This window comes from Cupressus sempervirens, chromosome 6 (genome assembly GCF_028749045.1).
Source record: "Cupressus sempervirens isolate cs-2001-9-10 chromosome 6, ASM2874904v1, whole genome shotgun sequence".
NCBI classification, from domain to species: domain Eukaryota; kingdom Viridiplantae; phylum Streptophyta; class Pinopsida; order Cupressales; family Cupressaceae; genus Cupressus; species Cupressus sempervirens.
The window spans coordinates 290,485,626-290,501,681 of record NC_143123.1 but is presented as its reverse complement, the minus strand read 5'-3'; the positions used below and the strand labels follow the sequence as shown (position 1 = coordinate 290,501,681).

The 16,056-nt window shown below is 38.7% G+C and overlaps 2 protein-coding genes across 2 annotated transcripts in view; both read left to right on the top strand.

Moving 5' to 3' along the window:
* LOC149552355 (calcium-dependent protein kinase 28-like) overlaps positions 1 to 16,056 on the top strand; it is a 171,586-nt gene that overhangs the window by 68,652 nt on the left and 86,878 nt on the right. The gene's annotated exons all lie outside the window — the stretch shown is intronic.
* LOC149552358 (uncharacterized) lies at positions 2,461 to 3,568 on the top strand. The gene is made up of 3 exons (XM_089787901.1): positions 2,461 to 2,816; positions 2,928 to 3,052; positions 3,147 to 3,568. Exons 1-3 carry the CDS (start codon positions 2,595 to 2,597, stop codon positions 3,433 to 3,435), a joined length of 636 nt encoding a protein of 211 aa, XP_089644027.1. The 5' UTR covers positions 2,461 to 2,594; the 3' UTR covers positions 3,436 to 3,568.

Below are 16,056 nucleotides of genomic sequence, written 5' to 3'. Positions count from 1 at the left end.
TATTCAAGAATACTGTTTATGTAACAAAATGTAGGTAGAATAGGGAGGACAGTATAAACTCACCTGCCTTCCTTGACCACGAGAATTGTATTTGAAGTGCTCAATGGTTGCCATTTAGATCACAACAATGGCAACCATTTACAACTATTACCAATTAACTAACCACAAGCCAACAAGTAATTAGCATAATAGGCACACTTGGACTGTTGAAGGCAGTCTTCTATGGCATGGATGCAGAAGACAGTTTCTTAGAACAGGTTTTGACATAGTTTAGACTTATAGTTGATCAACAAAGTTCCCAACACTCAATAGCAATAAAGCACAACGGTCACCTTCAGCGGCAGATCTTCATGTTATATATAATTAGTAATTACAGTTTTACACCCTTCCCTGTATCACTGTGCATCACTTTATATGAACAGCTAGAACAGGAAAAATTCTAAGCGAACTTAAAACATCCCAAACTGTACAATTTGTGTAGTACGGTCCAAGCAACATTCAGCTGTTTCAAAGATTGTAAAATCAGTGTACTAGGGTTGCATAACAGTTTGGTCAGCCTTAAGTGACAAGAGGAGCCAAGAAGGTACTTAGAGTAGAGTTCATCGTGCTTTGGAGGCATAAATAATGAAATAGTTATCTAAGTGACATTTGGCCCAGGTTTGTTGGCTAAGTTGCCAGTTCCGACTCAAGATTGGGGTTGGGTTTGCATCTAAGTTACCGGATTCGCCTGGAAATGGCCGGATCCGGATCCACGTATGGATCTGTGAGGATCCGGGCAGGATTCGTAATCCTGCCTGTGGATCCGCCGCGGATCCTTACGGATCCACAGGCAGGATTACGAATCCTGCCCGGATCCTCGAGGATCCACGCGCGGATCCGATTGAATCTGCGGCAATGACAGGAGGAACTTGCAAAAACGTGGGCCCATTATCATTTTTTAATTTTTTTTTTGCCCTAAAGGCCCTAAACCCTAAAAACGACCCTCTAAATCACAATGCAAGTTCATTTGCTCTCTCATTTTGCTCTCTCATACTTGCTAGTTTGAAGTGAAGTGCTTGGATTTGAAGGAGATCGGTTGTGGAGCTTCAAATACCTTGCAAGAAGTGTTTAAGGTATGCATTTCAACCATATTCTTGAATTCTTTCATAGATTATTGATTTATTTTTAGTTTTCCAAATTTTCAAGTTTTTGTGCAAGTGTGAAGCATGGTTTTCTTTCACTTTTTTTTTCTAGATTGCAAGAATAGAACAATGAGTAGTCAAGGCTCAGTGGGTGGGTGGGGGTGGGGCTGCATCACCAAGCTTCAAAATTGATAAGGGGTCTCCTTTATGGAGACACACAACAAGAGTTGCACAATGTCTTGGGGGTGGGGCATACATATGGAAATGTAATTTTTGCAACATACAACACAGAAGCTCCTATTCCCGAGTGAAACTACATTTTTTGGGCCCTGCGGGTGAAGGAATTCACATGTGTCAAGGTAGTTATAAGAAGGGATTACCAGCTGCACAAATAGCAGTATTAGCAAAAGAGCAAGATGATGCTGACAGAGCAGTTGCAAAAGCAAAACGTGGTGCTTCCAAAAAAACAAATATACCAACACCATCATCTGATCAAACAAACACAAGAACACATCCTTTTTTGCCTATGCCAACTACAAATTATGAAGATGAAGACCCATCTCCACTCACCCGCAAGAGAGGCCCACTAGATAGGGCATTCCAAATTGAAAAGAGAGACATTGCTGATCACAAAATTGGACGTTGTTTAATTGCAAATGGTGTTTCATTTAATTTTGCTAGATCACCTTATTTTAGGGAGATGGTGGAAGCAATAAATGATGCACCCCATGGTTACAAACCGCCTGGTTATGAGAAGTTGCGCACTACCATATTACATGATGAGAGGAGAAATGTAGAGGCTCAACTTCAACCAATAAGAGATTTTTGGGTTCAATCGGGTGTGTCTATTATTTCGGATGGTTGGAAAGATTGTAGAAACCGTCCATTGATCAATGTTATTGCTGTATGCCCTAAGGGGGCAATGTTCTTGAAGGCAGTTGATTGTGAAGGGCAAGTGAAAGATGCAAAATTTATTTCACGCATTCTCATTGATGCCATAGAGTTAGTGGGTCCTGATAATGTTGTCCAAGTGGTCACGGACAATGCAAAAGTTTGCAGGGCTGCAGGGATAATTGTAGAGTCTAGATATGATCATATCTTTTGGACACCATGCATCGTCCACTCTCTCAATTTAGTGATGAAAGCAATTGGCACCGAAATAGATTGGGTGAAAAGGATATATGAGGAAGCTAAAGAGATTCAAATGTTTGTGACAAATCACCACATGTCACAAGCAATTTTTAGGAGTTTCTCGGACTTGGAGTTATTGAAGGTAAATTTTTATATTTAATATATAATTGAATATTATTAGATTCCACAATTATTAATTTTTGTTGTTTACATTAACATGTTTTAATTTTTAAATGTTTTACTAACTTGAGTTTAACATGTTCTTAGGTTGCTGAAACCCGCTTTGCCTCTCACACAATCGTCTTGAGACGACTTGTGAAGGTAAAAGAAGCATTGAAGCATATGGTCATTAGCCCCCAATGGGGCATTTGGAAGAATTCCAATACATCAAGGGCTTTAAATGTGAGAAGAATGATACTAGATGAGGATTGGTGGGGTCTTGTGAGTTATGTGTTGGAAATCACCGATCTAATAATGGCAATGCTTCGCTTCACAGATAGTGATGAGCCATGCCTTGGGGATATTTATGATTCCATGGATAGCATGCTGGAAAAAATTAAAATGGTAAGTTTTACGCTCTTTTACAACAATTTTTTATTTGAGAGATATCTAGATTCTAAAGTTTAAATTGACATATTCAATAATTATAATTATTATTCATATTTCATATCTTAGGTCATACAGAGGAGGGAGAATGATCCTGAGGACACCCTTTACAAGAAGGTGGAAAAAATTGTTCATCATCGATGGAACAAGATGACCACACCTTTGCACCTCCTTGCATATGCTCTATCCCCGAGGTACTGTAGTTCTTATCAAATGTTTGTGCTTATTTTATCCAATGTTTGTGCTATTGATATTTGATAGTGTTCAATTGTCTTTTGTTATCCCCAGGTACTATAGTGCAGATGTACTTCGCCTTCCAGGTAGAGTGCCACCATTTAGAGATGCAGAGGTTGCAGATGGGTATAAGAGGGCACTAGCTAAGATATTCCAAAATCCAGAGATTGGGGCAATTGTGAGGAGTGAATTTGCTGCTTTCAACTCAGGTGAGGATTTCGACCCTATTGCCATAGCAGACCAAAGCAAGATGGGTGCCATCAAATGGTGGTACCTTCATGGGAAAGCCTTCACGTACCTCCAACCTCTTGCCATAAAGGTCCTATCCCAAGTAAGTTTGTAAAATTAAGCTTAAGGTTAACATTCTCAATTCCTTGAATTTATTATTTAATTTATTTATCTTGATTGTTGTATTGATAATTTTTAATTTCTCTTTAGGTTGCCAGCTCTTCTGCCGCTGAGCAGAATTGGAGTACTTACTCCTTTATCCACTCAATCAAACGCAACCGATTGGCTCCAAAAAAATCAGAAGACCTTGTGTTCATTCACAACAATTTGTGCTTGTTGTCACGGAAGGACACTAAGTACAAGAAGGGGCCTGAAAAGCTTTGGGATGTAGCACCCGAGACTCCTGATTTAGATATGACCATCCGGGATCTTGCTAGATCCACTTTGATTGATGTGGATGATGAGGAGGAGGATTATGAGTTAACAATCCCCTCTACTACTAGTGGTTTGGGTTCCTCTACTGATACAGATGCAGCACTTGCAGCTCACCAGTACCCCTCTGATGCGGATTTTCTTGAAAATCCATTTGATGATTAAATAGAAAACTTTAGTGTTGACTCTTGACTCTTTTATGAGTAAATCATGTTATCAACTTTAAGTTTAATAATCTATATTTTGAATGTTACAAACTTTCACTTTCAGTAATTCAATGTGAATGTGTTGAATTTCTTTATAATCGTGAAAATAGATTAATTATCAATGTCATTGATCAAGTATACTAGATTCATAGATGCATACTAGAATCATAGATTCATACTATGAAATGATTTAGTTTTAGAATTATGTATATTTCTCTTATTTTTTAGTATATATAATGCATATATATATATATGCATGAATCCTCCACGAATCATAATTGGGAAAAAAAAAAAATCCCGAATCCACGGATCCGATTCACGTGCCCGAATCGGATTCGTGTCACGAATCGGCAACTAAGGTTTGCATGTTTGGTCAAATTTTTGATTGGGGGTTGGCTTTGTCCATACAAAGACATAAAAATAAAAAATATATACGTATATGCAGCAGTAATTAAGTTCATAATACACCAATGTGCTAATGGTCAAATAACATAGCAAAATAGACCATCATATTAATAGTCAAATGATTGTCATGATATATATTACATTTTTAGTTCAAATAACCTAGCAAAATGCTAAAATACAACACAATATCGATGTTTTTGTTAAAAAATAATAATGTCAACTGTCAATAATCAGCCTTCATTGACCAAATATCATATGGGTCATAAAAACTATTATCATCCTCCATATGCTGTGGTAAAGTACAAGAACCACAATAGTGCCATTCACACTGGCACTAGCAGTGGCAGTAGTACTATCGTTCTCAGCCTCATGATTATATTGTGCGTTATTGAATGGAGTATTATGTGCTCCAATTTCCTCTGAGATGAAGATGAACTAGCAACCTATCAAGATTTTCAGTTTCCTAGAGTTAGGAGTTATGGTTAAAATTAAAATATAAATTCATCACCAAGAATCTTAATGGTTAAGAACTTGTGCTAAAGTTATGATGACAAGAGATTGTAGGTTTTGGTAAGATTCCTTTATGTAAGTACCACCTTTAATGAGCATTTAACATTTGCTTGTCCCAAACAGCTTCAGGAATACAACCATTTGTGCTTGCAAAATTCATGAATCGGCACTTATTGTAGGCCGTATGTCATGGTGAAAGAATCTACAAAGTACTTCTTTGTATCCTTGAGCAACTTTGGGATCTCTATATGGAATAATTCATGTACCAGTAAGGAGCTGCTGACTATGTCACTATAGTACTTGGGACTCAATGCAAATTCAAAGGAGATGCAAAGGAGTAGTCATTTTGTTCCATCTCTCCACAATGATTTGTTTTAGCTCTTTGACAAATACCTCTTCTAGATCTTGCTTTTCTTTTCCATTTTTGATGATTTTCGTACTCTTGATCATTGAGTCAATGTCATTATATACCTCACCTGGGCTATCAATGCTAGTATATCTGATCATGTTCAATATAGATTTAGTGAAATTTAAAAGGTACTGAACACGATCCCACAAGAATCGTCCAGTATTGTTACCCTAATTTTATTTGCCCTTGTAGTGATACATTGCTTCGATATGATTCAATTAGGGCTGATTACCATTCTAGATATTGTCTCATGAATCTTCACATGGCATCTCGACACAAGTGTATTGGACGGAAAATAGTTCAACAACCTATTTTAAAATCAAAATAAAAAACTCAAAAATTTAATAAACTAAAACATGTTTAAATAACTTAACTCACCTTCAATAGCTCCAATTTAAAGGACTATTTAATGTTCCTTGTGACATGTTGTTTGGTGATGAGCATTTGGATCTCCTTGGCATACACCCATTTGATCCATTCCACAAGGTGTCCATAAAATGTGTGAATAATGTCCCTCAACCAGTAACCTATCTGCCCATAATTTTTGGTATTGTTTATACTTTTTACAAGTTGAACAACATTTGGAGGGCCAATTTTTTCAATGGTTTGGCAAAGAAAGTTAACAATAAATGGACCGTCATTGATCTGTCCTTCACAATCCATTTCTCTCAAAAACATTGGTCCTTTAGGGGATGCTGCAATAACATTGATCATCAAACAATTTGTTGCATCTTTTTGTCCATCAAATATGATGGACACTCCTATTTTGATCCATGAATCCTTGATGGACTTCAAGATGCCCTCTACATATTACACTTCTATATCCAATAAAGAGTATGCACCTTCTTATAAACATGGCTCTTGAACCCCTTTAGAGCCTCATTAATTGATTTCACCATTTTTTTGCCAATAAGGTGAGTGAACAACTTTACATATCTATGCATTGGGATAGATACATCTTGACTATTTCTTGCTCGACAATTTCTCTTCTCATTGCAAAATGTTGTTTTTAAGGGTCCCTTTGATTTGTTATGTGATATCGGTTGTTCTTGAGATATAGACAACAATGGTTGACCCTCGACATGTTCAAGATATGGAGAGGCTTTTGATCCTTCTTTAGACTTTTGCAAAGGATGAGAACTTGTAGATATTTTTGATGCCAGTTTGTTTACTTTTTCTTGCTCTTCAATGATTTTTTGGTGTTTAAATTGTGCTTAAATCACTAACAAACAACAAAAAATGTGAAAAAATATTGCTATAATCCCCCAAACCCCCAAAACTAATGAATCCCATAGAAATAGGATCAATTCCGGGACGAAATCAACGTCAATGTGGAAATAGTTTGTGATTTTGTCTCTTAGTTTTCTTTTTGACCTCTAGGAAACCTTAAACAAAGGAGTTGGAAGAGCAATGATAGTCATCAACCGAATTTGAAAGGGCCTCAGTCATCTTAAATCATAGGAGGCATGTGAGATTATGTGAAAGTAGTTGGCGAATTTTCTGAAAATCATGGCTTAAATATGACCTTTATCTCTCTGCACGCCCCGCCTCATGGATTTTGACACAAACACATATATAATTAATATTATACACTAATTTTAAAATTCTAATTATTATGCACTATTATAGATACCACTATGACAGGGAAGGAGTGAACTCCTATAGTTTATAATTAGTTATAGAGTTTATAAAAATTTAAATTATTATTGAGTATTACTACATTAATAGTTATATCATAAGTTTTAAATTAAAACATAATATAAAATTTATAGTGTACATATTTAACTTTTAATATGCAATTAATATGTTCAATTTATATATACAATAAATATATTTTAATTAATGTTTAATTTTATTATTAACATTTGTCTCCACCTAAAATAAAAGTTGCAAGCTAGGTATTGCAGAAAGCATCAGTTGCTAATATTTAACTTCAAGTAAACAAACTGCTCTTGTTGAATCTACTCATATTATGAAATATGAAGCATTGCAATTGTGGAATACGATTTGATAACCTTTCTCAAATATTGAACTGCCCCTACGAAACTCCTTGCCTCAATCTCAATGAAAGTCTCACATCACTTTGAAATGGCTTCTACTTTTACTAAATTTCTAACACTAGCTAGATCACTTTCTGATAAATCTTGATCTCTATTAATTTATAGGCTTGACTAATATTTGATCTCGGACTTGCAATATATGGTGATCACGCTCTTAAGAAGTTAATTGAATGTTCGCCTAGTAATCAACTGAGTATAAACAACAAAATTCTATTTTTAAAATTCATGGGTTAAACTCTGTTTTAGTTGCTCTCTATATCTCTATGCTATGGAAATGCCCTTAAGTTCTTAAAATAATAGTTTGTCTGTCTATATGATTTCTTTTTTGCTTGTAAAGCCAAATTTTTCCCAAGTAATTTTTACTTCTATACTTGACTATATGAGCTGTTATATTGTTCGTTGCAATGATTACAGACCCAAATGAAACCTCCTTCAGATGGTATTTTTTTGTACCATTTCCACATATTCCCATAGCCAAGAGTGGGTGTCTGGTTTAAACTGAGACAGACTCCTAAAGCTAAAAGTGCTTGCCATTCTATAAAGAAAATGGATACACACAAAGCCAAACTGGAAAAACAAAACAAAACTAGAGTGTTCATTTCAATTTGTAAGATTAATTTAAAGAAAACTAAAATAAAAACTAAAAAAACAGATTTGCAGCTCTTTTGTTGAAATCTTTCTCTTTTATATCTTTTTGAAATACTTGCAACACATGTAGTAATAGCTCACGAAGGAGCTTACAGAATGCACCAATTAGTCTTTAATTCTCTTTGAATTTTGTTTTTCATTCACAATTTTATAAATTAAATAGGTTTTGCCTTCTTAATGTTTTTAGTGGTCAAAATTAGGGTTTGGGGGCCAATTTGATCCTTTTTGCCAAAAATACTTATAAAAAGTAAAAATAAAAAATCAAAAGCAAAAACAGGTCTATGTTCTGCTAGCAGATCCCCAAATCCTTGAGTTTATGAACCGGTCCTTGTTCAAACCCACAAGGAATTGAGCCTAGAACCATACCTAGTTTGGTTCGGACTGGGACTCAGGGATTCTTGTGGAGAACTCGGTAATGTGGCTTGGTGGTGTTTTGATTTGTCACTTTTTTGACAACATAAAACATTACAATAGTTGAGGAAATCCTCTATTCAAACTCGCAAGGGAAGGTCCTTGATTTTATACTTTGAAAATTTGCTTATCTTTGATCGTAGCGGTCAGAGTATGAGACTTGAACTCGTTGACTCACCATAGAGGTTTTTTGTTCGAACAACTAAATTATAACATGTATTGACCAACAAAGTTAAGTGATGATCATTAAGAGACTTGTTTACCGTACAGGGTAAAAGGATACTTATCGCATGTAGTACAGTAAGATATAACATAGAACAGATACTTTATTCATATGTGCAATATGCACTCCAATGCTTACAATATGATTATGATGATGTTCAATAGTCCCTTTTGGACGGTGTACATATACTTTCTTGAAGGGTTGACTCAACCGTCATGCACCCTTTTGGAGACAATTCTACCCATTGGCTACAATATAGAATTTATCGACATCATCCCCCCCAAAAAAGTAAAGTTGTCTCCGGACAACAAAATAAAGACAACCCTTATAACAAAATTCAAATTACAACCAAAACAACTAATTACATCACTATTTTGACACTAAGAAGAGGGATGTGTCCCTGGTGTAGTAGCCATCTATGCTCTAAGCTCATTCAGCTTTGCTCGGAGCTTATACACTTGCTCCTTCTGTACGTTCAATTCTACTTTAGCCTCCATCTGAAGCTCCAAAGCTGATTGCATCATTTCAACAATCTCTCCAAGCTCTCTCTTGTTCTCTTTTGCCACCCACACTTCTGCTGCTAATTGTTCCTTTTCCATTGCCACCTTCTATAGTTGACTCTGTCAGGCTAATAAAGCTTCCCTCTCGGATTCCCAGGCTGCCCTCTTCGCGGCTAGCCTGGTAGTTGACTCCTCCTGAGCCCTCTCCGCTGCTACCTAGTCTGCTTGGCTCCTCTGAAGGGTGTAATATGCATCCTTGTGTATCTTGACTATCTCTTGAGTCAAAGCCTCTACTTGGCTCTCCATACTTGGATCTCTCGTAGTGGCAAAATCCTGGCGCATCTCTGTAGTCTCCACACTCGGCCACCCTCGCTCCTTAAAACAAACTATAAAGGCTGCTGGACATCCTAATCTCATGAAGGATATCACACTCTCCAACTCCTTTACTACTGAATCCATGGCTTGTATCTTTGCAAAGGCCTCTACTTGGCGAGCTCGAGTCACTAGAGTTGCTATATCAGCAAAGAATGCCTCTCTTGTCACTGTTTTTGGCACTATCGGAGGTTGCTGCTGAGCACCCATAGTCCTCTCTACTGCTTCCACCATCCTTTTAATAGTGCTATGTGGTGGTCCATCAACCAGTGTCGGGTGACACTCCACTTGTGTCAGTAGAGGATCTTCCTCCGGGGCGACTTCTTGCGTAGGTGTGTAAAGCTATGTCGCTCGAGGTGTTGGTGTATAGTGAAACTTTGTACTCAGGTACGTGCTCAACCTTTGAGTTTTGCTCTCTCTATCTGGCTCCTCAGGCAATGCTAACAATGTTGTATCCACTGTAACCACTGCATCTGAACCCACTATGTCCAAATGAACACTTGGCGTCCTCAAATTCTCCCCTGCCGATATCTCCATCACTCCTTGAGTGCCTATTGTCTCATCAGGTATAAGTACCTCAACCCTAGCCTCTGGTATAGTTGGAAAAACCTCTCAAGTAGGCTCCATCGTTACCTCTGGAACGACTGTCTCCGTTGGTGATGGCTCTGCCTTTGTTAATGCCTCTAGAATGGATAGTGTCTTTGTAGCAGGCTGAATCGCAACTGTAGCCTGAGTCATCACCATTGGCTGTCTAAACTGGCCAAACCCAGGAATCTCGTGTATACCTACTGGAACCAAGTGTGCCATCACTGAGAGTGCGGGCTGTGGAAATCTCAATGGTGTAGCTGTAATTACTTCCACCTCCTCATCCTCTTCATCCTCCTCGTCGGTCTCACTCTCCTCAGAAGAAGTCTCCTCATGCGTGGTCTTGCTACCAAGTGTATTGAGATGCCTCCACTGCATGATCCTGTAAGGGGTTTGCCTGGCACGAGTGGTCCTAGTTTGGCCTCTAGTGCATCGTTGGGGATCATCCGCATCGTTGTCTCCAAGAATAGCCCAATGGCATAGTGTGGCATGTAGAACGTCTTATGCTGCAGTGTCATAAATTCGTACATCCGTTCTGCCAACAATGTAGCGCAGCTGGATCTTGTGACGTGACTTTTAACTACATCTATAAGACAATGCCAGTGCCCTTCCTGCATGTTGGACTTCTTCAGTCCTCTACCCTTCGACATGTCCGTGAGAGCTTCTTGCTTAGTCTATGTCAAATCCCCACATACCAGCTGTGTCAGTTTGTCTTTACCTCCTGACTCAACTTTTTCGGTTTACTGTCTATTTTCCTCCCCCCTTGTGTATGACTAGGTATCTAAAATACCTGTGTGAAGTTTGCCGGTCTGAATGATATTACCAAGTTGCATCCAAGATAGGCAAACGTACTAGTTCAAGAGAACCTATTGTACGTTTCTATCATTGTGCGCAAAACCCCTTCATAATCTCAAATACAGAATATAGGCATTTGTATTACCCATTCAACCTGTGCCTTTTGAATGCTGGCCTTCACTGGATGGTTATCAGGTATCTCCTGCCACCACTTCCTGGATTTTGCTCCATTCAACCCTTCAAATGAAACATTCTGCACTGTGGGATTATTTAATGCAGTAGGTTGTGCTGTTTGCTTCCCTTTCTTTTTGCTTAGTCCTATACTTGTGCCTCCTGCTACATGTACTCCGGATGACAAAGTCTTTACGTCCCTTTTCATGACTGCAGTTGTTGCTGTATCTTCTTCCAATTTCTTTTTCCAAGCCCTCTTCTTGGCTGATTGCATATTTGTCACTTACCTTGTCATTTTGCTTGAAGAGAAAAAATGGTTAGGTCAGTTGCAATTTTCTCTGAAGGGTGTTATGACAACTATTAACTGAAACTGTAAGGCTACCCTTCTCTGTCTGCTATGGCCGTATGGATGTAGTACTTCTTCCTTCTAGGGTTGTACGACTACTTTTCCCTTCTACCAAATTGTTTCTTGCAGAGTGTGTTTCATATTGAGTTATAACTTGTTTCTTATCCCTACCGTACAGTGTGATACCAATCTTCAATGGCAAAGCTGTACGATTGTACGGTATCAATTCCTCCTTCCCTATTTTTTGAATGACAACTCTATTTGCTATGCTCTATTTGTGCAAAAACCGTACACTAATTCTGAGTTGCTTATAATGTTGTTCTTATACTATATGGCCATACGATCGACTTCTTCCTTCCACAACTCTCTGTACAATATCCTTTCTTTCAACTGCTGGCCATACGGTTAAACCTTACTCTACTGTTGATATCCGTATGATGATGTGTAATCTATCTCCTGTTGGGTTGTACAGTTGCCTCTGGTTGTTCCTTCTTTTCAAAAGTCATACGATAGTCTTCTTTCTGGCTCTCTGCTCGTGTATGGACCGTACAGTATGATACTTCCCTTTGCCTTCCTTGTACGAACCGTACGATATATTTATGCTTCTTCATATGGTGTTCAATTGCCTGTTCTTTTACTTTGCCATACGGTATTGCTTCTCCTCCTGTTTGTGCTGCCGTACAATGTTTGCTTGCACAGACGATGTCCCCTTGATCGTACGATGTCCTTGAGTTGGCATAGTCAGTACAGTGGTCTATTCCTTCCAACTCATAGCTGTACGGTGTGATCTTCTCCTGCACTCAATACCTATGCTATGTTGAAGCCATAGACAAGTATTATATGGCCTTCAGTCTACTCTTTTATCATTGTTTTATTAACATATTACAATTTTACATTCTTTGTTATTATTTACATTTACTTTACATAAATACATTATTATCTATTATTTATATTCTCTTTGAGTTGTTCGTCCGTGGAGGCTCATTATTTCTTTCATGATAGATTTTTAGCTTCGACCCATTCATTGCATTGACTGCTTCCTTCCCATCGAGCATCCATAATTTGATTGCCCCATTATCGCCAACTTTGTGAATCTTGTATGGTCCGACCCATTTAACTTTACATTTGCTTGGTCTGATCTCGTTACGCCCATTATACTTTAAAACTAACTGTCTTGGTTGAAATTTATTCAATTTTAAATGCTTGTCATGCCATACCTTATGCCTGTTTTGTGTAACTTTCATGGCCCATTGTGCGTGCAGTCATCGCTCGTCCAGTTTATTTAAATTGTACAATCCCTCCCATAGACTTTCCATATCTCCCAGTTTGTTCTCAATTGCGATCCTTAAACTTGCTACCATAAATTCCGTCGGTACCATAGCTTCTTGTCCATACATTAACTAAAACGGAATGTGCCCAGTGGTTACCTTGTATGAAGTACAGTACACCCATAACATTGATGATAGCTTTTCTTCCCAATCCTCTCCTTCGACCGTGCAAGATTGATAAATCACTCTGACCAAAATCTTATTCGTAGCTTCTGCTTGTCCGTTGGCTCAGGTAGTACGAGCTCAACAGGGAATGGTATATTTTGGACTTTGTAGTCAGCAATCGGATGACGTGATACTTGCCAACTGCAGCGAAATACTCTACCTTGGGATTATTTGCTCATAGATAAATTTTGCTGTGCTTATTGTAGAGTTGTTTGGTAGGGCCCGCGCTTCTATCCACTTGGTAAGGTACTCTGTCACTATTGCGATGTACCTATATCTTCTAGTTTTACTTACCTTAAGGGGTTTGACAAAGTCCAACCCCCATCTCTCAAATAACTCTTGTGCCTATGAAGGATTGAGAGGCATGAAGTCCCTCTTCAGTGGTTTCCTAGCTCTTTGACATGTATTGCACACCACGATCCACTCCTTGGCATCGTTGTGCACGATTGGCCACCATAACCCTACCAGAAGTATCTTCCACGTAGTTGTATCTAGCCCCATGTATCCTCTTGCTGGTCCCTTGTGTGCTTCCTTCAACACCTTAGGAATCTCCTCTTCTAGCATGCACCATCTTAATATCTGATTAGGTCCCATCTTATACAGTAACCCGTTGATCAACTGAAATATTTGACTCCTTAGCATGAGTTTTCTCCTCTCGTTCGGCAACATTTTGCTAGGAAGTTGTCCCATCGAAAGATATTCTCCGATACGCGTGTACCAAGGTGGTAGTACGACAATTTGAAATAGCTGCGTGTCAGGAAAATCATCGTTGATCCCCTCTGTTGGCTCTACTGATTTTATCCTCGACAAGCGATCCGCACTTACATGACTCTTTTCTAGCCATAACACAATTTTGAATGTGAATTCCTGTAATAGTAACAACCCTTATCCTTCCCTGGATTATTGTCTTGTTCACAAGGTATAACAACGCTTGATGATCCACATAAAATACGAACGGTGTCACCAGTAAATAATGCCTAATTTCTATATTGTGTACACCATTTCGAGTGCTTCTCGTTCTGTCATACTATAAATTTTCTCCGCTTTAGATAACAGTCTACTCACAAAATATATTGGATGATCCAGTCCGTGGTCACCTGTCTATGCCAGTGTTGCTGCAATTGTGTAGTTCGATGCATCAACATGAACGTGAAACTCCTTATTCCAGTTCAGCTAAGCTAGGATCGGTGCTGTGGCCAATCTTGTTTTCAGCCCATCAAAAGCTTCATTCTGCTCCGCTCCCCATTTATAAGGTTCGCCCTTGCAAGTTAGCTTGTCCAGCTGGTAGGATATTTTCGCAAAGTTGTTGATGAACCTCTGGTAGTATCTAATATGTCCAAGGAATGATTTTACTTCTGATACATATGTCGATAGTGGCATATCCAAATTACACGAATTTTGTCAAGATCCGTCTTTAATCTCACTTTGCAGACTATGTGTCCTAATAGCTTCCACTGTAGCACCATGAACCTGCACTTCTTCGGATTCAGTGCTAGTCTTGCCTGTTTGCATCTCTCCATGCATTCTTTGAGTGCTGTTATATGTTTATCCTCTGCGCTTAAAATTGACCAATCATCCAGGAATGCCATAAAGTTTCCAACAGGCATTTTATCAAATATGTGTAAGATAATTCTCTGGAATGTTGCCGGAGCATTACATAGTTCGGATGACATTCTGTTATAGGCATATACTCCATTTTCCACCATGAATGTTGTTTTCAGCCTATCTTCTTCGGTGATGGATATCTAGTTGTATCCAGAGAACCCATCCATGAATGAATAAATTTCATGCCCCACAACTTCTTTTAGAATGCTAATAGTGAATGGTATCGGGAATAGATCTTTAGTCATTACTGCATTTAGGCATTGAATGTCTATGCATATTCTTATCCAGGTGGTGTCCTTCAGAGATATCACAATCGGTGATACCCACTCACTCATTTGCACCCTAAAAATAATTCCTACTTCCAGCATCCGGTCGATCTCATTAGTGACCTATGTGGCATAATTTTTGTTCATCCAGTACAACCGCTTCCATACGAGCACTACACCTTCTATCAACGGTATCTAGTGGACACATAACTTAGGCGGTACTCCTTTAAAATCCTTTTACATCCATGCAAACATGTTCTTTTACTCCATAATATTTTGAACGCTGCAACTTTCAGGACTGGATTCCAATCATCTCCCACAAACATATTTTTCGGATTGGCTTCATCTCCTCAGTTAATCATTTTTGTAGTAGGCTCTTTGTACTTTATAGGTTTGTCATCACTAAACATATGCGCTGACGTTTCATCTACATGTGCTTCTCCCTTCTTCACTTCTCTATACTCCTTCGAAAACTCATTCCCTTCTTTTCCCTCTTCGACTCCTAACATGTTGCAGCTAAGAAAGAGCTTGTGGTCCTCCATCTGTCAATGGAGTAAGTTGTTCATCGAGTCCAGGTCATCATCATTCGACCCTCCTTCCAATCTCCATACTCCTTGATTAGGTTCCATTCTTTTCTTCCCCTTGTCATCAGCTTCGCCTTCACCTTCGCCTTTAGAATCTTACGACGCTGCCTTCTCACCAACCATTTGTGTGTGTAGGTCGATTATAAATCTTTGGCCTCCGCCTTCACGGATAGAGTATTCTGTTTCCAATCATGTTTCACCTTTTCCTGTGCTAGCCAACCCCGTCCGAGGATGGTGTCGTACCCTTTTCTTTTTAACAGTATGACCACAAAATCCAATAGGAATGGCTGTGTCGATAGTTATAGTCTATGCCATCAGAATCCCTGAGGGCTTAATCTCGTGTTGATTGGCAAAGAGTAATTGAAATGTAGGTTGTCCCAACTTTTTCCATATATCCTCCAGTAGTACGTTTACTCCTGATCCTCTGTCGACGATTGCGTCTGTGAGTACAGTACCCAAGATAGCCATCTCTACTATTGCAGGATGTCTTCCCATAGTGAGTGCCAATAGCATTGGGACTATTGTAGTCACTCCGCTGCCATCTTTTCCTGTCTCTTTCATTGCTTTCTGAGTGGTGTCATGTTCAGTATCGCTGTCTGCAACTGAGGCATTGTAAGGTTATTTAATTTCATAGGAACTTCGATTTGCATTCCCTACCTTATAATATTTTGTTCTACCAAGTTCTTCTTCGAGGTGCCGACAGTGTCTTTTGCTT

Excerpts from the sequence above, each read along its gene's own strand:
- LOC149552358 (XM_089787901.1), top strand. The coding sequence starts at position 2,595 with ATGGTCATTAGCCCCCAATGGGGCATTTGGAAGAATTCCAATACATCA. Across the intron at positions 2,817-2,927 it reads TGCTGGAAAAAATTAAAATG|GTCATACAGAGGAGGGAGAA; the intron begins GTAAGTTTTACG and ends TTCATATCTTAG. Across the intron at positions 3,053-3,146 it reads GCATATGCTCTATCCCCGAG|GTACTATAGTGCAGATGTAC; the intron begins GTACTGTAGTTC and ends TGTTATCCCCAG.